The sequence below is a fragment of the Lycorma delicatula genome, chromosome 3 (genome assembly GCF_047948215.1).
Source record: "Lycorma delicatula isolate Av1 chromosome 3, ASM4794821v1, whole genome shotgun sequence".
Lineage (NCBI taxonomy): Eukaryota > Metazoa > Arthropoda > Insecta > Hemiptera > Fulgoridae > Lycorma > Lycorma delicatula.
In genome coordinates this window covers 216,166,550-216,192,166 of record NC_134457.1, presented here as the reverse complement: position 1 = coordinate 216,192,166, position 25,617 = coordinate 216,166,550, and the positions used below count along the sequence as shown (strand labels likewise).

General features: G+C 30.9%; 1 protein-coding gene across 1 annotated transcript in view; it reads left to right on the top strand.

Annotated features, from left to right (window-relative positions):
* LOC142321090 (hypoxia-inducible factor 1-alpha inhibitor-like) overlaps positions 1–22,881 on the top strand; it is a 41,524-nt gene extending 18,643 nt beyond the window's left edge. Inside the window, exons 3-6 of the mRNA XM_075359092.1 lie at positions 2,025–2,173; positions 7,384–7,529; positions 13,527–13,697; positions 22,600–22,881. Coding sequence (XP_075215207.1) covers positions 2,025–2,173; positions 7,384–7,529; positions 13,527–13,697; positions 22,600–22,755 — 622 coding nt within the window. The 3' untranslated portion in view covers positions 22,756–22,881. The remainder of the gene's footprint in view (positions 1–2,024; positions 2,174–7,383; positions 7,530–13,526; positions 13,698–22,599) is intronic.
* The last annotated feature ends 2,736 nt before the right edge of the window (positions 22,882–25,617 follow it).

The following is a 25,617-nucleotide window of genomic DNA, read 5'->3' as shown; positions in this document are numbered from 1 at the left end:
AATTTGATTTAATCTCCTTCAAAGTACTGTCCTTGGCTAGCAATGCACTTACCCCAACGTTGACTCCATGACTGGAGGCATTTCTGGAAGGCGTCTTCGGAAGGGTTTTCAGCTGCTCGGTCGTGGCCCTCTCAATGTCAGCAGTGGTGTCAAAACGTTTTCCTTTAAGCACAGTTTTAATTTTTGGGAAGAGCCAAAAGTCGCATGGTGCTAAATCCGATGAGTATGGCGGATGTGGACAGACAGGAACACTTTTTTCGGCCAAAAACTCGCGAATGAGAAGCAAGGTGTGACACGGCGCGTTGTCGTGGTGAAGATGGAAGCCATTGGTCCATTTTTCTGGTCGCTTTCTTCGTACGTCGTTAAAAGTTAAAATGCTTTGAACGGATCCGTACGAGATGTTAAGGTCTTCCGATAGCTCTCGAATAGTCATTCGCCTGTTTGAACGAACCATTGTTTCCACTTTTTGCACATTTTCAACTGTTTTGAGGTTACTGGACGTTCCGCACGCTGCTCGTCTTCAACAGACTCATTTCCGTTTTTAAATCAGTCATGCCACTTGTACACAGTCTTCTGAGTTACCGCATTATCACCGTACACCATTCCTAACATTTCGTGAGCTTCTTTGGCACTCTTTTGCAACTTAAATCAAAAGTTAATGTTGATGCGTTGTTCAAAATCCATGTTGCGTGACAGACACGATAAACACAACCTCACTCTAGCGGCTCTGGCAGCTGACTGGCAAGCTTGAACATGTTACAACTTGTCCCCCCTGCCTATCTCAGTTGATAACGCTATTGGACAAATTACAGCATATGGATGTAGCGTCGGCAGTTGCCGCTATAAAAATTCATTCACCGTATTTTTTGATCACACCTCGTATTGTGTAATTTCTTAATTTTGTATTAATGGATAATACTTCATGAACACTCACATGCGCGTGCACTGTGTTGACTTCAGTGCTCTGACTACTGATGCCATACCCCATGTCCCTGCTCTGTTAGCCATATCATCATTTAGTTGGGAACAAACAGGTAATCCTCATAGCCCAGTCTTAGCAGCAAATGATTTTCAGTGGTTTCTTTATCTGAAGCAGTTCCTTGTCAGTCGGTTTTATAACAATGACAAAAGATTGGCTGTTTTCATAGACTGCATTATTTTATGAATAGGATATACAGAAACTTAATTCCTTCCCCCCTTTGAGAAATATCATAATATTGGTAGAATCTGTGTTGAAAAAAAGTTTTTACAATATGAGCGTTCTTTTAATGATAAAATTGTTTAAAAATATATTGTTATTGTTTTAATGATCTGGACTTCACATGCTATCCAAAAATGTCTGATACAGATAAGCTCAGAGCTTATTGAACTAGAAATAAGGCTGGCTCAATGACTTTTATAAGACGAGTACTATTTTAGAATTTAATTACTACTTTCATTTTCACGGCTAAGTAATTTTGTTATAACTATTCTGTGAGCGATTTAGTTATAATCCAAAAAAATAAGTGGATTTGAAAGACTTGAAAAAGTAAAAGAATTTATTTTATTTTACGTATTTTTTTTTATGCTTGTTTCTACATTTTAAGTGTCTCTTTAACATTTTTGTTCTCGATCGGCACATGTGATTGCTAGTGATGTTGTTTACTGTTACTGTTTTTCAGTTAAACAAATATTATCATTATTTTAGAAATTAGATTGTAAATTTGGAAAATCCAATTTCTTAAGAAACTTGAAAAAAGAAACTCTATCCTCTCCTCACCTTTCAAAGTACACTGCGTACTGTTTACCTTAATAAATTATTTTAATGTCTGTAATTTTTTGTAATACCATTTTTGGTCTGATATTCATGATACAATACATTTAGAGCGTTAGTATTTATTTTTTATTCTTTCTGTAAGTTTACTTTGCATTGTACCTTCTAAAATACTTCTTTGGTTAACAGTTCCTTTATAGTAATTCATTAACTATCTGTAAATTTGCTACATTGTTTTTATTTGATGTAAACAATTTAATTTTAATTTCAGAATGTACCTGCAACAAGTATTAAATGATACAGTCGGTCAACAAATTGTTAATGACTTTCTAGGATTTAAGTGGAGCTGGGTAAACAATATACAAAAGAGAAATTCGTGGGGTTCACTAACCTACAATCTTTTACTTATTGCTATGGAAGGTAAATAATAAATTATTGCTTTTTATTATTATTTTATCGATCTGGATAATAGATATTGTTTTATTTGTGATTTTTTGAAATCGCCATAAACCTTTCTACCTTAGTCTTTACCTGTTTACATTTATATAATATTTCAATATTTATATCGATATAATTATGAATAATTTTTATGTTATATTTATGTAATGAATTTTTTCTGTTCTGTATATATTCTAGATATAGGGAGTACCTTGTAATTTTATTCATTGGATTGTCTGAACTATGTAATTTTCTTCCATGTTGTAATGAGTATATTGAATTAAAAAGTGATTGAACTTATTGCATCACAGTGGTAATCGTTGATTTTTCAAGTTACTAACCTTCCTAAATATATGTGAAATGAAGATGACGCCTGTAAGTCTTTTAAGCCACATAACTTTGAGAAGTTATATAATCTTATTTTAAGAAAAGAAGTTCTTTTCTTAATTAATGTTTGATTTGCATATAAAAATAATTAGGCCACTTACTACCTGTTAATAAAGACAAGAATGCCAGATTTTCAGTTGATTGACTTTGAGATCTCATAGTTCATGCATTTTATTCCTTCAGAACATACATTCTTGTATATTTTTTAGTGCATTGCAAATTTTAGAAGTTTTAGGAGTTAGGTTCTAAAAACTTCTTATTCCTGTTTTCAGGATTCAAATATGAAGTGCTTCAAACATTTGGCTATTTCTTACTTTGCTCACCTTTGTTTGACTTCAATATTAATAAAAGAGTAATAGTGTTTGAACATTTACTAAATATCTTGAGAGCAATATATTCCTTTTTTTCATTAAACTCCCTAACTCCTGTAAAACAGAAATTAAACTTTGCCAACAAACTAAAAAAAAATTTCATTATAAACTGTAGGACTTATATTATATGTAAAGTGGTCAAAATTAGGTTTTATTATTAACAGCTGAAAAGTGGCCTGATTTCATTTTATAACAGATATTGGACATGAATTAAAATTGTTCTTAAAAGAATAAGCTCTAAAATGAGCTGTGAATCAAATATTTGTGACATCAAATAAGGCTTCATGTTTCATTTAACTTACTGTAATATCCAAATTTCGGTTTATTAACCCTAGAACTGGCAATTATCTATTTGTGATTACATAATTGTTCACCCAGCAGCATTGCTAAATCAGCTTTGTTACATAGCTTTAAATATTTATTCTTTTTGTCTTTCATTCAGATTATATTATTTGATGGTTCATTAGTTTTAGAAAGTAACAGAAGAAACTTTTAAATATTATACAATATTTTTTTTTATTCGGTTGTTTCCATTAACGTGATGAATTTGTTTTTGGTTTGGTTTTGAATGCAAAGAAGATATTCATAGCCTAAGTTGTATAAAATGAATTTTACTGAAATGGGTGAAAAGTCAGTGATACAAAAGAGAAAATATAGCTAATAACAGGAATACATAAAGTAGTAAAGAGGATAAGTTCCAGAGCATGAAAAAGAAGTTGATTGTTTTAGAGACTGTATACTAAAATCAGAATTTTCAGAGCTGTAAAAAATTTAAATAAGAATAAAGCTGTAGAAATAAATATCTGGCAAAATTTTAACAGCGGCAGATTCCCCTTACTCCCCCTTACTCAAAAACGTCCCTTACTTAAAACATTCCTTTTAAATAATACTTAATAAAAACAATTTTTGTAATACGTCTAAACAATTTCCATTTCATTGTTGAATCAGTAGTTTTTATTTAATATTAAAATATGCATCTAAAACTTCTTGCAGTTTATAATATAATTTATATAAACATGTTCCCGCAGGCAGGAAAAGTCAGGAAGTTTTAGAAAAATCAGGAAAAATTGTAAAAAATTTTAGAGAATTGCATTTTTATTGCCAGATTAAGTTGAATAATGCGTTTGTTATAATATATTAAGTTGAATAATATATTTGATATACTTTTCCTAGACTTGGGAAGTGGTGACCATATTTTCCAGCATGTTGTAGAAAAGTGCATCAAGTAGCCAGCATGCCTTGTTCTTAATTACATTCCATAGTTAGATTTTTATTTTAAAGGAGGAATATTCCAAATTGTAGTTAATTTTTTTCACTGGTGAAATTTTAACAAAAATTACCAACTTTTTCTTGGAATTTCTCTTAAACCATCTTGAATTCTTTTTGTATTTTAGGTCATCTAAAAAGTATCTGGCATCTCAAAAGATTCTATTTAATCACCAGTGGTTAATTATAAACTTAAAGCCAGAATTCAGTTGATTAAGAAGAGATAGAGTTGTACACATCACGCTTTTTGTGATGTGTATAAAAAAAATTTTAGAATGGGCAATATGGGGCGAGAGGCAGTGACTTTGCACAGTAAAGGAAAGCAGCGTAATGAAATAATTAAGGCATTCTAAGCCTTCACTGAAATTGTTTTTTCCCTCCGGTAAAAGCCTTTCAGTGGTACTTCAATTCAGCAGACTAAAACTTTGATCAGCAGTTGTGAGAACAGTAGTTGTAATACATCTGTATGTTTTTTAAATTAAATTATGTGAATGTTAAAAGTATTATATAATATTTAAAAATTTCTCTATTACTTTCTTAAAACTAATGAACCATCAAATAACTTGATCTGAATGAAAAAAAAAGAATAAAAGTTATGTAACAAAGCTGTTTTAGCAATGCTGCTGGATGAATAGATTATATAATCACAATAGATAATTGCCAGTTCTAGGGTTAATAAACCAAAATTTAGATATTTCAGTATGTTAAATGAAACATGAAGCCTTATTTGATGTTACAAATATTTGGTTGCCTGAATCTTCTATTTCAGCAGCAAATGATACATTTGAATCCTCTACTTCATTTATGCAAAACAAGAACACAATTACTTATTTTTGTTATAAAGAAGATGTTTCTAAGGCAGAGATTATGTGGGTTCTTATGTTCCAAAATAAGTTATCCTTAAGTTCATGGGAAGATATTGGTGCAACTTTAAAATTATGTTTCTTGCTAGTTGTATAGTGTCAAAATGAAACCTTGGATCTACTAAATGCTCTTATATCATCAATCATGGCCTTGCACCATGAGAGCATTCTGTTAAGTCAGCTGCATACTTGTGTTAATTATGTGATATACTTTGTTTTTGATGAAGAATTAAATAAAATTGCACAGAGAGGTCAAATGGATTATTTGTGTGATTTTTTGATACAGAAACAAATAAGGTATAAAATATATTTTTGGGAAAGTCATCTAACTGTTCAACATCTTCTCAATGTTTTCATAGGAGGTATCTCCACTCTAGATAAAAACAAAATATTACAAGTATCTATAGATGGACCAAATATGAATTTAAGCGTTTTAAAAATGTTCAGTGATCAGCTGATAAAGGAATCCCCTGAAGAAGGAAAGCGTTAGCTGTTTACATGTTTTTAATGGAGTCATGAAAACAGGGATTGAATCTGTCAAATGGAATATTTATCTCTTTTTAAGAGATCTTTACTTATTGTTTAATGATAGCCCAGTGTGGTGTGCTGAATTTACCTCAATCACAGGAACTAGTAATTTCCTTTAAAATACTGCACTAGACTGTTAGATTTGTGAAATGCTTGGAATGAGTCTTTCTAATTTTGGATGATGTAAAGAAATTTATTGAACAATCAAACAAAATTCTTTCTAAGCCATAGATCATTGTTGACCATTGTAAAGACAAATCCCTAAAATGTAGATTGGCATTTTACAAATGGATTTCATCTGACTGTAAGCCCATTTTAAGTCAGTTTCAGAGCCCAGATCCGCTTACTTCTTATTTATTTTCACATCTTAATGATCTACTAAAAATGCTTTATAATTAAATCAAGTAGTATGCACTTCTTCAAAACTTACTTCAGTTAATCTTACTGATTTAGAAAATTTACTTTAATTAAAGAAAATTGTTCTTTCATTTCAAACTATTAAATATCTGAAAGAAGTAGAAACATCAGAAGGTGATCAATTGAAGTTTTGTAAAGAGTGGCAAACTTTATTAGTTAAACTCATCTCAAAACTTGTTTAACCAAGTCCTTTGAAATATGAAGTTGTGAGGGATCTGTCATCATTAGAGCCAATTGTTCATGAGCCTGAACTTGGTTGTGACAAAATTGGCATGACATCTATCTGTACATACTATGTACATCTTGCGTAACTCAAAAACGATTAGCCATAGAATGTTGAAATTTTGGATTTAAGACTGTTGTAACATCTAGTTGTGCACCTCCCCTTTGATTGCAATCGATTGAACCAAAACTGTCCAAAATAGCCCAAAATCAAAATAATTTAGTTTTTGAACTTTTTTAACTGCAGCAATAACCCTTCATTGAGAGCTTTTCAAAAATTTATTGTAAGTTTTTCATTGTTTCCAGAGTTATAGGCAAATGAAATTTGAATTGATGAAATATTTTGTTTATTACTAGCATTATAAGAAGCTAATAAATTTAAGAAAATATAGCTGAAAAAGTTAAGAAACAATATTTTGCTCTGCATGGATGCTAAAGGAGCTCTGAGTAGCAAGTTATATTTTCACCAGATATTGAAGATGACAGCTAAAAATGAAAGATAAAAGTAACAGTTAAAATTGAAAGGTAAGAGGAAATTGGATAAATGTTTTTCATCTATTTTAGCAAAAAGTCCAGAATATGTGGACTAATTTTTTTCTCATGGAAATCCAATAATTGAAGGTGGCTTTTCCATTAACAAGTCTGTTCTTGTGGAGAATTTGACAAAGTGACAACAATTTATCAACAGAAATGTTTTATGGAATTGTAGATGCTGGTGGCTAGGAAAATGTTTTCATTACCAAAAAAATGCTCACTGCAGTGAGAAGCTCTAAAAGACGATATGAAGAATGTCTTGTAGAAAAAGGAAAAAACTGGAGGAAAAAGAGCTACAATCTTAGCAGAAGAACAGATAGCCGCCAAAATTAAACTTTTAGAAAAGGCTAAACCATTTTGAACCTAATGATATTGAAGAAAAGTTGCCCTGTGTTTTATACATGCATAATATTACATATGTAATGAGATCTCATATCTTTTTAATTTTTTGACAAAATGTTTTTCAAGTAAATGTTAATGTTTTTTCTATACAAAATAAGGTGTTCTGTTCTAGTTTTCTTATCTGAAGATTTCATTATTAGATTAATGATTGAAGCTTTTTTATTAAATTGTGTCTGGCTGAAGAATTACGTTTTATTTATAGGAAATGTTACTCCTTGTCATTATGATGAGCAACAAAACTTATTTGCTCAAATTCGTGGTTTGAAGCGTTGTATACTTTTTCCTCCAGAACAATTTGATTGTCTTTATCCATATCCTGTTTATCATCCTCATGATAGACAGAGTCAGGTAAGTCTCAAGCTCTAAATACTGTATTATAATAAGAAAACTTGTTTATTGATTTATCGTATGAAGTGTATACAATGTTTCTTTTAAAAATGTAGTTATGAGGTGAACTTTTAAAGCAAGGTCCATTACTAAATAAAAACAAAACTGAAAAATATGAACAAACTTCATTACCAACATTTATAAAAATTACATTTATTTACTACTTTTTTACATAGCGTGCTGTCAACTTAACACATTTTTCATAGTGTTTTTCATAAGCTTCTTCATTTCCTCTTGAAAAATTCCAAAATTTACATCATCGTTTGATAGTCATCATTTTTTAATTTGTCAAACCATGTGATGCAAGCCATGTTTAAGGTGAAGAAAAAGAAAATCGCTGGGAACTAGGTCAGGCCTGTAGGACGGATGATTGAAGGTTTTCAAATTGCTTCAATGTGTTATTTCCCATGTGTGGCTGGCAATAATTTATGCGATTGTAATTTATAGTTGATAACATACTGCAATGTTGTAATAAAGGTACGAGGAATTCAGTTTTTATTTTTACATTAGAACAAGCTTGTCCTTGAGGAGGTACTGCTTTGAGGATTGTGAGTAGATTCCTTGTTAGAGTATCGCATTGTTTGTAGAATGATTTAACCTTGTCTGTGTAACAGTATAAAGGATTGAATTTTGAGAGATTTCATGTTTATTTTGAGTAACTATAAGATTTGCACTAAAAGTTTCTGATATGAATATTTTTAAGAAGACTTAATACTGGATGTATAGATCTCAAAACTACAGAATAGATTTTTTTTCTTTAATTTTTTACTTCCTTGTATGAAGTAAAGGAAGTATTGTGATCGAAAAAATTTCAGTTTTCAGATTTAAACAGAAATAGACATTTTGACCATCCCTGAATCCATTTTGATTAGTTTTGGCGTGACTTGTGTTCGTATACATACCTATGTATCTTCCTTAATTCAAAAACGATTAGACTGTTGTAACATCTAGTTGTGCAACTCCCCTTTTGATTACAATCAAAAGTGTCCAAAAAATTTGGATTTCGGACTTTTTCTTAATTGCAGTAATAACCCTCATTGAGTGTTTCAACAATATACTTACTTCATTGATTTCAGAGTTATAGCCAAGTAAAATTTTAATTAATGAAATATTTTGATATTACAAGGGGAAGGCACATAGGTCCGAATCAGAGCACTTTTTTTTAACTTTTTTTATTTTATTTTAAATATATTGCTTTATTAATATTATTACCCTATGACTGTAAAAAAATTTTACAATAAATAATAGTTCTGCAACAAAATAAAAAAATTCTTTATTGAAGAATTGGAGGATCGTATCTCACTTTCAAATGAAATAAATTTAAATGAATTGTAGCAAAAAATGTGTATATGTAATTTAATAGGCATACAAGGAAGTCGTGTGATATCCACATCAGATTTTTTAATCTGAAGTATTACTATTAGTTGATTTTCTTTCAATATATCTATATCATGTTTTATTTTTTCTGAAACTGTGATTTGATTATTTTCCTCAACAAGACAATTCTGTGTCAGTCTCACAACCACACACTACACATGTACAAATGTATGTACAGGAAACTAAATGCAGATATAATTTCTTAAAAGTATTATTATTGTGTATATTTAAAATTATTTCTTATATTTATAATAAAACCAGGAGTCTCAATCACTCTCACATCGACTCACATAAACTTCTTTTGTGTTAACCAAGTAACATGTCCATAGCAGCATGATCACACAAGTTTCGTACTAGCATTAAATCAAGGAAAGGAACATCGTTTTGTTCTAAATGTTGGATCGCTTTTGTGAGAAATATATAGTCCCTTTGTTGTGGCTAATTTTATTCATTTTCATCAATCTGTTGATGAAAACGAAAAAAATCTTTCACAACCTCATCTTAATTTTTAAATGTTTGTTCCCTTAAATCTAATTCTAACCAGTCTTGCATGTCATTTTCTTTCAAAAATGGTGTAACTTTCAAGTCCTCTTTCGTATGGTCTTGCATTGTCTATTGCATTATATGAAGTTCAGCTGACTATTTACGAGTTGATTTCATCGGGGATTGTTCAATGGCAACTGCAACATCAGCACATGTTTCTAACTGCCTAAATTTCATCCACTCCATGGCATACACAGTATCTTTTACACTATTTAATTCACAAGCATGTTTTTATGTTGTTCATGAACCCACATACTTATCACTAACCGCTCCTCGACACTGTAACTACTCATGTCAGCCATTTTAGCACAACTGTCTTTTATTCAAGAGTGTGTGACGTAATTGTTACCAACTGATCCCAATGAAAATACCATGTTATAAAACATATCCTAACTCATATTTTTCATTAACTTTAGTGGTACGATGACTTCCCAGCCACTCTGTATTTTGTTGTTACCTCTAGTGTTACTGCAGATAAGGACAAAGCTGGAGATGCTAATGTTCTCAATGGTAGCATCCTAAAATTTAATCTTGTCTCATTTGCGTTGTATACTGTTCTGACCACAGATTTTCTGATTAAACAAGAGCAGAAAACCTTTTGATAAAATTAGCAGCGTTGTCAATATCACTTGATAATCTTTCCCCTTATGCCATGACGATTTCTAAAGTTCTCCATCCAGCCTTTACTAGCAGAAAATGTATCTGAACTGTTCAATTTTTTGTTAATTTTAATAGCCTTTTCTTGCAAAATAGGGCCAGATACTCGTACCCCAAAAGTTCTCTGTTGCCTGAATTTAAAGGAAATGGCATCATCTAAAGCATCATGGACACAGAGGCTACTTCAGTACAGATTGTTTATTTAAAAATATTTTCGGGCACCTTTGAACAGTATTTTTCAATTTCTTTTTTGTTTCGTTTGCAATCGCCAATGATAGTTTCTCTGACACCAAACTCATAAGCAATTTTTTTAATCTATTCTCTGGCATTTAACTTTTTAATCACTTCAATTTTAGGTATTTCTGCTTATCATAAAGGGCAACCATGAAATCCTCCTTGAATTGTTTACTAGTCTTAGTAGTGTTTTCAACCTTGTTGACAAACAATACCGCGGGCTGCAGTAAGGCTTGGCTAGCTTCATGTTTGCCCTGCATGAGTTTGGCTTAACGCCTGGTTGTGCAGGAGCTGGAACTGGTGGTGCCTGCACAATTTTGACCTCTTTGGGCCAGGAAGCCAACTTCTCAAAACCTTCTGCCAAAGCAGAAAGAACTCCCATCACATGCCTAAATCTGGGCAATATCCTGCTCCTTGCCCCTTCACTGACGCTGTGGGTGCCTTCTATGAAGTCCAATAAATTCTCGATGGCTGCTGGGTAGAACTGCCAGGTCTACCTTTAGCTTCACAAAACTCTTCGACCAGTGGGTCACCTCTTTCTTTCCAGGTGAATGTCCCTACAAACATCTCAGAGAACTCGCTGTCTGACCCTGAAGACAATGGGGAAAGTTCCACCTGGACTTAATCAGCATCGCTTCCTCTATCATGGTCAGAGATACCCTAACCTCACTACCCTGCAACGACATTGCTCACTGTCTCCTCCAATAACTGGACGAGCCCACAAACATGACTACCGCACACAGCAAGCCATGGACAGCTGGGGGACCTTCTATATTCCCCTGTCGCTCTTTGTACCTGTTGGTCGTTTCTGGATCAGTTATAAAATAACCACGGATTATGGCCCTCGTCTTAAGAAGAACGCTTGCTTGTCACAGGGACTGACGACCAGGAGTTGTGGTGTTGCTGCTACCTTTCAGTCACGATGAGGTGGATACACTTCAAATAAAAAGCATCTTTTTACTTCTGCAAAATTCAGATAGGACAAGTCTAAACATACAATGCTAACTGTAGTCGCAGTCTAAAACCAACAAAGCCCAAAACCGTTGGAGGTTATACACTCAACCAACAGCTTAAAAATCACTGAAAGTAGACTCAAGCTTACAGACACAATCAAGATTTTTCATAATTTTTAAAAACCATCTCAAATATTAAACCTTTACTCAATCACAAAATCACAGCTGCATTCAATAATTAAAACTAATTGTAGGTGAAACTCAATGAAAAATGGACTTCTGTTTATCATACGTTGCAGTAGTAAACATTTTGATTTTCAGTATTCAATATTAAATCCTTTTGTTTGCAAGTACCATTTCTAAAACTACATAAAATTTGTTAACACACTGTTCAACCATGAAATTGCTAGTTCAAAGCTCACTTCTTTTTCGCATTTTACAGTAAACAATTTTCGTATTAAATTTCTATTACAGATGCTTAATTAAAAGTGAGATCATAATATGCATTACTGTCATGTTGGTCAAACTCTTGGATTTACCAGAGTTTACTGAACACTTAAAGATGCAACTATTCAGATTATACAAGAAAGAAGATTTTAATTAATCCTAGGTTCTGTTCATTATTAAAAAAAAAACTACATTAGAGGTAAAGACCCATGGGCATTTTCAAAGAAAGACTGCACCAAGAGTCCCAAACCATCGAAGGAAGTTGAATTTATTCAAAATTCTCTTCTAGAACAAAATAATAAGTTTTATTTAAAACATGAATAAAAAATATTTATCAATAATATGTTATGAAAGTAAGATGGATGTTAACACTATCTGCAGTAGTTTTCATTCATACCACCTGCTGTTCATTGCTGCAAATACTGTTTTATAACAAACCTCTAATGTATGTATGTAAAATGTTTGGCCAATTTGAATGTTATTCTTACCACAGTTTCCCTTCCAGAACCAAGCTTAAAAAATTAAAATTTAATTCTAGCTTCATTTTTTTTATCATTAACTGTGTAGCTTTCCTGCCCTGTATTTTACTTTAGTTTTTTGAGTACTTTAATTTTCTGACTTAAACTAAGAACCAGACACTTAAGACATTTTGCTTTTATCTGTCATTGTAAATTTTAAAATTAATAGAACACGCTCAAGATAAACATGTAAATAATATGCAAAAGGATACAAAAGAACGCAGAGACATTTACTCATTAAGGCATTACCACCACATGACTTAACTCTTGGTAATACTCTGTTACTTAAACAGAGTAGGCTTCTTCAAATTTATCACTAGTATTATTGTTTTCCCATTCATTCCAGACTTGATCATTGCTAATTTTCTGATTGATTACTATGAAATTTTTGACATACCATAAATTTTGATCAGTATGGAAACCAGGAGTGGGTCCAAATTCATGGGACTGGGTAATCAGAGATACACAGTTTTGCTGAATTACTAATTGATTTGCAACAGTCACATAGTTTTTACCATTTGAATCATGCCAGTAGTCTTCTCAGTTATATATTGTTTGAAAATTAAAAAACCTTGCTGTTTTAGTTCAGAGTAAAATATTTATTAATATTATCTATACCTATAAACTTATTACTGTTGTCTTTATATTATTTTTTTGTGGCATACATTATGCATATTTATCAAATAGTTTTATTACATGAATTTACTTTTTTTTTATATAATGTTTTAAATTAGCATTTTTTTTGTTTTATTACTCCATTTTGAAACAAATCTATTTGCATGTATTTGTTTGTAGTTTGTGTGATTATTTTCCCTTTCAGAGAAAACACTTTGGTCATGATCTCTAAGATACAAATATACACAAAGAAATTCAGTCAAACTAGATGTACTGAAACTGAAAAGAAAAATGCTTAATCCATTCAATTAATCAGAAAAATGCTTAATCCAATTCAATTAATCAGAAAAATGCTTAATCCAATTCAATTAATTGAATTACATCTGTAGAAATTTGCAATTTACTATTGAAGTTTAGATAACGTTTCATACCAATATTTGAGTGAAGTGAAATATGATCTGTATATGTAGTCATAGTTATAGAAATTCGCATATGAAAATGAAAATTAAAAATAGCACATATTTATTAGGAAGTTGTCATTACATCGTATTTTAAGGATAAAAAATTGTTTAGTCATGTGTTTGTTATTATTACAAAGAATTTTTTTATATTAGGTTGATTTTGATCGACCTGATTATACAAGATTTCCAAAATTAAAAGACTTAAGGGGCCAAGAAGCAATTGTGGGTCCAGGTGATGTACTTTACATACCAAATTATTGGTGGCACCATATTGAAGCTTTGATGAGAGGTGGATATACAATATCTGTCAATTTCTGGTATAAGGTATGTATCTACTGTATAAAAAATAATTGTGATGTTAGATTTTATTGGAATAAAAAAAAAAAAACAAATTGGTTTAAGCGAGTATAGACTGTGAAATGTAAAAATGAAGTGTTTCATGATTTTTAAAAATGCAGGTTATAATCATATAATTTTCCTGTTTCCTAGCATCTAGCAATAGATTAAGAAAATAATTTTTTTCAGATTGCTTATATTTGAACAAGTTAAATCTTTTGAAACACTTGATTGAAGTGATTGAATTTTGTACTAATATTAAAGGATTTTCTTTTCTGTTTAAAGTAAGTTTCAGTTTATTTGAAAAAGAGGTAAAAATAGCAGTAAATTGCTCATAAAAAGTTCCCCAGTTTTCATCTGTTTTCACAGTAGTGCAGTTTTCAATTAATATATCATTAATAAGAGATAATATTAACAAATTAATATTTAATGAATTCATTACTATGTAATCTCTAGTCTATATATATATGTATATATATATTTCTGAAAATTCAAATAATTCATCAGCATACTGACCAGTGTGCCAATTAACCTCACAACAAATTAACCACCAACTAATACCAAAATTTGACGTGGGATCCTGCATCATCAGTCAGCACATAATTCAACATTTACATCAAAAAACAAAACAGAAACAAAAATTTAATTAGAAAACATAAACCCTTACAACCACAAAACTTGAACAACACAACTCACCGCTAACTGGAATGATGTAAATTTAAAACTTTATGCAACTACATTCGTAAACATTGTTGCCAACTGCTACCACTATGTCTTTTATTAAAGAATCATCTTCAAAAACGATCTGTTGATTAATGCAACAGCATTAGTTTTTAGGTTTTTTGTTATTGTGTTTGGTGGTTAATTTGTTGTTTGAAATATATATATATATTTAAAATTCAAATAATTTGTTAACATACTACTAACCACAATGTTAATAAAATTTAATATTATGTGAAATATAAACCACCAAAACACAGTTATTAGATAAGTTAAACTTTCTTATTAATTTTTAAGAATCCCTTTTTGTGGGATCCTGTATCTTCAGTTTGTTTCGAATTCTATAATTACTATATATATATATATATATATATATATATATATATATATATATTCTTTTAAAAGTTTTTGTTATTTTAGATTGTTCTAGTTTTAAAAATTTGGAATAATATGAGCACATGCAAATTTTGCAGTCCAGTACTGGAGTGATATAAAAATATTTTCCATTGTTCTATTGCCAACTATTAGGTCACATCATCTTAAAATGTGATCTTGTGGTGTATCATTTTATATTTTTGTTTATATTTATTAGTGTAATATTTTTCAAGTATATTCATTTTTTGAATATACTACTGAAGAGGAAGGCGACTTTTGGTCAGGTGATTTTAGAGTAATTAACTCAGCGTCAAATAATGTGCAGGCAGGAGTAGGTTTCGTGATGAACAAGAAGATAGGGAGGAGAGTGGAGTATTTCAAGACGCATAACGATAGAATCATTGTAATAAGGATAAAATCAAAACCTAAACAGACAACGATTGTTAACGTCTATATGCCTACAAGCGCCCATGATTATGATGAGGTAGAGTGTGTATACGAAGAGATTGATGAAGCAATTAAACACGTAAAAGGAGATGAAAATTTAATAATAGTTGGAGATTGGAATGCAAGGAAGGAAATATAGTGGGTGAATACGGGCTGGGCAAAAGGAATGAAAGAGGGGACCGACTTATAGAGTTTTGCAAGAAGTATAATTTAGTAATTGCCAACACCCAATTTAAAAATCATAATAGAAGAATATACACTTGGAAAAAGCCAGGCGATACTGCAAGGTATCAGATAGATTATATCATGATTTAGAAATCAACTCGTTGACTGCAAAACTTACCCTGGAGCAGACATTGATAGCAACCATAATTTGGTGATAATGAAATGTAGATTGGGGTTTAAAAACCTGAAGAAAAGGTGTCAGATGAATCGGTAGAATTTAGAGAAGCTTGAGGATGAGGAGGTAAAGAAGATTTTTGAGGAGGACATCGCAAGAGGTCTGAGTAAAAAAGATAAGGTAGAAAATGTAGAAGAAGAATGTGAGAATGTTAAAAAGAAAATTCTTAAATCAGCAGAAGCAAACTTAGGCGGAATAAAGAGAACTGGTAGAAAACCTTGGGTTTCAGACGATATATTGCAGCTGATGGATGAACGTAGAAAATATAAGAATGCTATTGATGAAGAAAGTAAAAGGAACTATCGGCAATTAAGAAATGCTATAAACAGGAAGTGCAAACTGGTGAAAGAAGAGTGGATTAAAGAAAAGTGTTCAGAAGTGGAAAGAGAAATGAACACTGGTGAAATAGACGGAGCATACAGGAAAATTTTGGGGTACATAAATTAAAATCTAATAATGTGTTAAACAAAGATGGTACACCAATATATAATACGAAAGGTAAAGTCGATAGATGGGTGGAATATATTGAAGAGCTATACGGAGGAAATGAATTAGAAAATGGTGTTATAGAGGAAGAAGAGGATGTTGAGGAGGAATACTGAGATCTGAATTTAAGAGAGCATTAAAAGATTTAAATGGCAGAAAGGCTCCTGGAATAGACGGAATACCTGTAGAATTACTACGCTGTGCAGGTGAGGAAGCGATTGATAGATTATACAAACTGGTGTGTAATATTTATGAAAAAGGGGAATTTCCGTCAGACTTCAAAAAAAGTGTTATAGTAATGATACCAAAGAAAGCAGGGGCAGATAAATGTGAAGAATACAGAACAATTAGTTTAACTAGTCATGCATCAAAAATCTTAACTAGAATTCTATACAGAAGAATTGAGAGGAGAGTGGAGAAAGTGTTAGGAGAAGACCAATTTGGTTTCAGGAAAAGTATAGGGACAAGGGAAGCAATTTTAGGCCTCAGATTAATAGTAGAAGGAAGATTAAAGAAAAACAAACCAACATACTTGGCGTTTATAGACCTAGAAAAGGCATTCGATAACGTAGACTGGAATAAAATGTTCAGCATTTAAAAAAAATTAGGGTTCAAATACAGAGATAGAAGAACAATTGCTAACATGTACAGGAACCAAACGGCAACAGTAACAATTGAAGAACATAAGAAAGAAGCCGTAATAAGAAAGGGAGTCCGACAAGGATGTTCCCTATCTCCGTTACTTTTTAATCTTTACATGGAACTAGCAGTTAATGATGTTAAAGAGCAATTTAGATTAGGAGTAACAGTACAAGGTGAAAAGATAAAGATGCTACGATTTGCTGATGATATAGTAATTCTAGCCGAAAGTAAAAAGGATTTAGAAGCAACAATGAACGGCAAAGATGAAGACCTACGCAAGAAATATCGCATGAAAATAAACAAGAACAAAACAAAAGTAATGAAATGTAGTAGAAATAACAAGGATGGACCACTGAATGTGAAAATAGGAGGAGAAAAGATTATGGAGGTATTATGGAGGAATTTTGTTATTTGGGAAGTAGAATTACTAAAGATGGACGAAGCAGGGGCGATATAAAATGCCGAATAGCACAAGCTAAACGAGCCTTCAGTACGAAATATAATTTGTTTACATCAAAAATTAATTAAATGTCAGGAAAAGATTTTTGAAAGTGTATGTTTGGAGTGTCGCTTTATATGGAAGTGAAACTTGGACAATCGGAGTATCTGAGAAGAAAAGATTAGAAGCTTTTGAAATGTGGTGCTATAGGAGAATGTTAAAAATCAGATGGGTGGATAAAGTGACAAATGAAGAGGTATTGCGGCAAATAGATGAAGAAAGAAGCATTTGGAAAAATATAGTTAAAAGAAGAGACAGACTTATAGGCCACATACTAAGGCATCCTGGAATAGTCGCTTTAATATTGGAAGGACAGGTAGAAGGGAAAAATTGTGTAGGCAGGCCACGTTTGGAATATGTAAAACAAATTGTTAGGGTTGTAGGATGTAGAGGGTATACTGAAATGAAACGACTAGCACTAGATAGGGAATCTTGGAGAGCTGCATCAAACCAGTCAAATGACTAAAGACAAAAAAAAAATTCATTTTTTATCATTATTATATACTTTTAAAATCTTTAATTATTTTTGTAATCAGTAATAATAATTAATAATATGTTGGTAATATTTATCAGTAATGGTATTTTTTTACGTGATAACCTTGCCTACTTTGTCTGTGTTATGTCCCAAAAGTTTTTTAAACTAAGTTTTATATATTTTGGTATATTTAAGATGTTTAAATTCCAATAATTGTAGCCCTGTTTATATAATTCCCTTTTTTCTTCCTCAAGCAATATAGTGTACAACTCAAGTTTTGAAAACACTATTCCATACATCTTTTATATTTAAATGACATATTTCAAAATTAAAATTGTTATACTGTAACAAAGTTATGTTTATCCATTACTTATGTGTAAAAATATTTTTTCTGCTTTGAGTGTTTTATTTTAAAGAATAAACACTAAATTTTATTTATTTTAAAGAATAAAGTGTAATTTAGGTCATTGCAATAAATGAAGAATGACAAGACCTTAATCTCTTTAAAAACTTTGTCCTAAAACTCTTTAGGACGCTTAATGGGAAACACATGGTGGCCAAAGGGCATGAAAAGAAAACTGATCCTCACAGCAGTTACGTCCATCATATTATATGCCACTCCAGCTTGGTTTTCGGCTTTTAACATTAAGAAGAACAAAATTAGACTAGACTCCCTACAACAAAGAATGAATTTGAAAATTTCATCATGTTATAAAACTGTTTCTACAGCCACTGCAGGGGTACCCCGCTCGCTAGGCCCAGAGAAGAAAGCAAATCTCTGAAGGCATGAACAAGAAAGATGCTACTGGATTGTTATATCAAGAATGGCAGGAAGTGAAACACGACCTGTACAAGTTTCTGGGTGCGAAGATTAATTCCTAGATTGAGATCATGACTGGAGTAAAAACATCGGGAGGTGGGATACTACATCTCTGTTCCTGTCCAGCCATGGGGAATTCGGTGACTACCTGAGTAGGTTTAGAATCGCTAACTGTGTATATTGCGGAAGTGAAGACTCCCCCCACAACACACGATATTTGAATGTGTCAAATGGGAAGAACAGAGAGAGAGAACTCTAGTCTTTGTTGTCATATAATAGTAGCATTTCTGCTTAAAGGTCAACAAGAATATCCAATTCCATGTCATTCCCAACCTGGGAACGTATTCGGGCCTGGTTCACCACTATCCGGTGGTTTGAAGCAGGCGAATCGAAGAATCAAAAGATCCAGACCGGTGAGGTGACCTGCCATGCCAGACATTTTGCCAGTATGCAGGAAGGCTTGTTTGAGTTAAAATACACTCTCCTGGGTTGAGCTAAACTTGATTGCAGATCCAATCCAGTAGAGCAGCGGAAAAAAAAGTAAGACCTTAATATCAACCCAGACCAACCACAAAAAGTAGTCAAACATTTTGTGATCAAGCTGTTGAGAAGGTTGTAATTATTAGTCTAATAATATATAAATAATATATCCTTGATGAAAATTTGAAATAGAATGCTATTGAAAATATAATCAAAAGAATTTCCCTTATTTAATAAAGTAAACAAATAAATATACATAATTATAAACTTTATTATAAATTTACTAGATTATGCTAATTTTTATTTGTATTTGATCTGATTGTAATTGTAAGCAGCTATAGCCAGTTGTTTAGTACTTAATTCATTTTTACAAAATTTTGTAATGGTAAGATGCAGGTTAGATGCAACATCCAAGTAAAGATTTGTTTACAATAATGCCCCATCCCTTTTCATTCAAGGCCTCACAGTCCAAGTATACCTTCTTGCAGGCTTTCCCAACTTTATCCTGGTAAGTGAAATGACATAATTTGTGGTTGTTTAGGTGGGACCATAGCTCGAGTCAGGGTGGATGTGATCCAGTTTTCCACTAGCATCATTTATATCTTTATTTTCATTTTTATTTTTCCTAAATATTTATCTACTTACACAATGTTGAATAAATTGTTATCTGGTCCAGAGGAGATTTTGAAGGAACTGTCTCGTCAAAATAAGTTAGACAATTAATGGTGTGATTAATTAAACCAAAATTCAGGCGAGTTAAGTGAACCAGTCTTATTGTTAATGACAATTTAAATTATATTTTTGATACAAACTATGATATTAATACTGAAAGGTGACAAAAAAAATGTTAACCTAGGAAAAAAAAAAGAAACAATTTGGGTGGACAAATTCCTTATTTCCAAGAATGCTAAGATGCTTTCTGGAAATATGATCGCACATTTTCCAGAACCCGAGTGAGATTTGAGGAATCATTCTTGAAATAGAACCGTTTCACCTCATTTTACTGATGAAATGATAAACAATATCCATATTAATTAACAAATTGAAATTTTCCTCAAGGACCTACCACTTGAATTGCTGTTTATTAATTTTACCAATGTGGTAGATTTAAGATCATTCATTTAATTGCTGCTTTTGAGTGAGGTTTTCAAAAATTCTGGATTGAACAGAGAAGAAATGCTTTTTCCCTATTTGATCCTGCAGTGCTTTGCTCTATAATGTTAAAAAATAATTCAGCTTTCTTCTCACCAATTTTAGATTCGTCAACAAAGCAACTCAGAAAATTTGACATCCATAACAAATTTGCAGTTATTTGTGATAATATTAAAAAAATTCTAATAAACTGTACTAAGTCAGAATACATTAATGTTGACAAAATATTAGTTAGTTTCTTAGGCTGATACCGTTTATTAAAAATATTACATTTTGTGGGTTAAAAATAAAATATCACTTTATGATGCACAGAAATGTCGTTTTACAAAGATACTCTCCAAATTTAGGATGAAAAATAAAAATAAATCTTATTTAGCTTTGCCCTCAATATATGCTCTGGCTCAAAGAAGCAGTTGATGGAAACAATAAAAACATTACAAGCTACAATTTTTTCAGTTACTGTGTCGTGATTAAACTTCTCAAAAAAACTTTTATCTTCTTGGTATCCTATAAAGAATGAACCACAAATTGCTCTTTTCAGTGCTGTCCACCAACTATTTCACATGTCTATACATTTTCTACAACAGTACGATGTGTGATTAAAAAATTAAGAGAATTTTTTAATTCTGCTCATCTTTTATACTGACATTGTATAAAATGCACATCGCATCTTTTTTCTCTGCAATGGCATCACTGTCTATAATGTACGTCAATATTTTTAGTCATTATAGATGCGTATTTCAAATTTGACAGCTGAGTAATTAGGATGTATTTTATTACCAATGGCTGTTTATTTTGTTTAAAAATCACAGAAGAAAGGACTTTGCTGATAAATTTTGAGTTAAAAATGGAATTAAGTGATTAAGATGTTAAGGCTTTTAACAAAGATGTTATGATAACACCAAGGGTTTATGAATGGTACTTTCAAGAAGGCTGTCATCAACAACCAATGAAAATAATATTGACAAAATAAAGGATATTGTGATCAGTAGACATCGAATCACTATTAGAAAAGTTTGTAAAGTAGTCAAAATCTCTCATGACTCATGTGAAATAATTTTGACTTACAATTTGCTGCAAAACTATTGAATTTTTAATAAAAGCAATGTTACAGAATGTTGTTAGCTGACATCACTGATGATTTACAATTACAGTCTATTATAACAGCTGGTGAATGAAGCACTGGTGTGTGGGTTACCTTATTGAAATGAAGGTCCAGTCATCTCAATGGAAGCTTTCTAAAGAACCAAGGCTGATAAAAGCAATTAAGTTTGATCAAACATTATGCTTTTTCTTTGTTATATTCAAATAAAATGGTGTTACACATTATAAGTATTTACCACAAGGCTGTGTGGTCAGCAAACAATATTACTAAGCACAATGTTTACACTTCTCTACTAATTCATGATTATTTATCAAAAATAACACTGTACTCTTGCAGCAGGCTCCACATTCTCTAGATATGGCCCCCTGCAACCTTTTTTTTTTGTTCCCACTGGGATTAAGAGAATATTGAAAGGACAACAATTTATGGATGATAGATGAAATAAAGAAAAAATTACTTGGAAGAAATTCTGGGATAAGTGTACTGCATTCCTGGGGGATTATTTTAAAGAGAACAATAAGTTTCATTATTTTTTTTTATCACACCTCATACAACAAAATGCTTATTTCTCATAGAAAAAAAAAATACTTTGCTTGCTTCTGTACACTATATCAGAGAAGTTAATGAAAACACTGAAATAAATAAAGTAGTGAAATTCTACAATTTGAGGAAAGGAATCTGGATATCCTGGACAAACTGCCACAAAAAAGAAAAAAGAAAATAGGATTCTGCCGATGCAATAATTTTACAGAATTTTGGATATCGCCACAGTCAACAGCATTTTGCTCAACAAATGTAACAGCAAAAGGCTTTCAAACAATGAATGTTCAGTTTTTTTTTTTTTTAATTAGCAATTTCATTAACCTAACCTTTTAATGGAAAAGAGGTTGTGAAATAAGCATCTTGCTACAAATCAGGAGGAGCATTCTCAAGTGTTAGGGACAACTTACTAAAAGAAGAGGATAAATCAAAATTCATTAATGTTCAGAAAAAGAAAATTATGCGATTTCTGTGTTATATTTAAGATAAATTACCAATAACATGTTTTAAATGATTGGAAATTGCAACAGAAGCATAATAAGACCCTCTTTCATATAACAGACTATTGTGCTGAGTTATACAAAATAAAAAAATGGTGTTTGTTGTATATCTTTAATCATGTATCTATCACGATTACATTATTTTGTAGTAAGTATAACTCACATTAAATCAACTTTATTCACACATATACTGTAAACATAATTATTGATTGACATAATTTGTAATGTAATAAAATTATATTTTTTCAGGTTGGTCGTACCGGTAAAGTAGCATATCCATTAAAAGGGTATCAAAAGGTAGCAATTATGAGAAACGTTGAGAAAATGTTAGTTGAAGTTTTACAGGACCATAATGAAGTAGGGCCACTTTTAAGATCCTTAGTAGTCGGCAGGTATACTGAATAAAATAATTTTGCATTTATTGAATCCTAGTATTATTTTGTCGATAAGGTTATTTATTTATTTGTTTATGATAAGTTATTTATTATGCATACTGCTTATTTATGTCTTAATATTAACTTATTATGTAATAAATACTTAGGTATATGGATATATTGATTAATTACATGTGATATGTGTGTGTTTGTATATATTTTTTTTTTCTGAAGAAGGAAGAATATTATTTGCAATATTATAGTATTTATTGATTGATTGTAAATTATTTAATATAATCTTGTAAAGTACTGTTCAGATTCAGTTTAGTATTTAATGTCAGAGGATTATTTTATAAGTTTAGAAAAATATATAATTAATTTTAATGCATTAATAATGAGATAAGTACAGCAAAGAAAATTTGTTTCATAACTTTGCTTTAAAAGGTTTTAACTTTTTTTTAAATTAAAGCTTTTTCATTTTGTTTTATTTATTCTGAATTTTATTAAGATTGTGTTTTTGATCTAAATATTTGTATTAGATTTTTTAAATGCTGCTAGATAATTTATGCGAAAAAAGGCAATGAGAAGATTAAGTCAGATAATGTTTTGTTATATTTTCAGATATGTCAAGCAAGTTATACAGAGGTATAAATTTTCTTTTTTAAATTAAAAATTCATGACACATTGGCAATCAAATACAGAATTGTTAAGTGAATGGTAAACTGATTTTTGTATGTATAGGTTATTCACTAGCAATTGATTTTTTTTTTTTTTTTTTGCTACTTAAATCATAGTTGGTTTGATTAGTTTTATTTTTATTTTAATTGAAGCTATTAAGCAACAACTGTTACATTAAGCAATTTCTATGATAAACAACTATTTTAGTTATCAGACATCTAATTTTTTATTTTTTTATTAATAGGTGGGCACTTATATTCTGTTTGAAATTCATTGTAAAATTGTTTCCTTAAGTTATCTATGTAACTGATTAGTTTCCTGCTGCTTACATTAGTTTGTTGATTGATAAAGAGCTCTTTAATATCACTATTTTCTTATAACATACAGAGTGATCTTTGTTACATCTCTCTAGTCCTTCCTTCAGAATAGTCATGTTATTTCACTTGTTTGAGCAATATTTTCACCCGATTTCAGCATCTTTCTATTGTATCAGGTGGATTTCATTTTTTTTTCTCTTCAGTGTGCTAGTTAGAAGTGTTACACGATTCAAAACTCTTGAGCAAATTGGCAGTATATAAAGTATGGCCACAATTTTATGTTTCTATGAGTTCACAGATTATCTTCTGGGAAGCAGATAGGTTTTGGGAGTGTTTTTCGTTGGTGCAATAAACTTTATAATACAATGTATAGAATTCTAGTGCGCATAATTAAAAATTTTTAATGGCATCACGATGACATTTGTTTTTCAAATGCTGTCGAAAAAATCTCTCTAAGAATGGAATCATACTTTCATTAATGCAAACACTTTGTTCTGGAAGTACTGTCATTCTGTAATTATCTTACACCATTTCAATTACTCCTTGAATTTTATGAAGCCTGTCTGTAGCTTCTGCAGTTTCATTATTTGAGTAATGAAACATACTTAAAAGTACTTTGCTCATCTATTTCAAAACAGGTAATTCCTCATTCCTCCAATAATGCTCTATTGAAAGCAAACAGCACTAGATCCATATACATTAATATACCTAAAAATATTTATTTCAATATTGTACAATTTATTTATCCAAGCTTTTGGAGTAATGTCTATTCTGGAATTTTTATGCTGTAGAGCATACCTATTTATTTCTGTCGCTAAATGTTCAAAAATATCATCTGTAACAGATAAATTAAAAATTCATTTGGCAAACAATCCATCATTGTGCCGATCAGTCACTCAGTAAAAAAACTGTACATGCTTAAACTGTAAACAATTTTTACAGTTAATCAGCCATTATGCTATTACCAATCTAGAAATCAAAATATTTTTATGAATGGAATGTTAAAAAAGATTGAAAAATTTTTGATAACGTAAAAAATAAATCTAAAAAATAACTTGTAACTTTAACTTTTGACTCAGCTACAATACAAAGAAACTAAAAATACCGTTGGAATCAGCAAATAGTTTTTATATTTTATCTTATTATTTTTAAACTGAAAAGTGAGACCATAATTAATGTCTTTCTCAATCATTGAAAAAAGTAAAAAGTGAATACAAAAGATGTCTCATAGCACCCAACCATGTTACTTTTTTATGCAGCAGCCAATCTGAAGTGAAATATAGATATCTCTTAGTAGCCAATCTATTAAAGGAAATGCAAGTCAAATTTTCAGCATTTAGATTTATTAATTTTTATACCAGGATATAGATTTTTTAAAGCTGTATATAACTGCTTTTTCTTATAATTTAATCATTTTCTTTACAGTGAAAATGGCTTGACATTAATTTTCCTAAATTTATTGAGTACTTCTGTTTTCTTTTATAGAAAATATTTGTTACATCCATCCATCCATCTTATAGATGATAAGAAACATAAAACATTTTGAGAATAGTGTATAGATAGATATGTATGTATTTTTTAATGTAGATATGCCATTTATGGCTTTGTTAAATATATCTGTTTCTTCCTGTGACTTATTTACATATAGAAACAGTTTGTTCATAAGTCATCATTGTTAATATAATTCACCCCATTCATCTTGGCTAAGCGGGTCAGAACAAATGAAATTCCAATTAATCCACAATGTCATACAGCCAATTTGAGGTTGCACACGTACTGTAATCTCAATTTGGCTGTATGGCAATTGTGTTTAATATAGAGATTTATTTGAAATCATGTTTAATTGATGTAAAAATAATACTTCAAATATTACATTGTGTGAGTTCAGCATGCTAGTG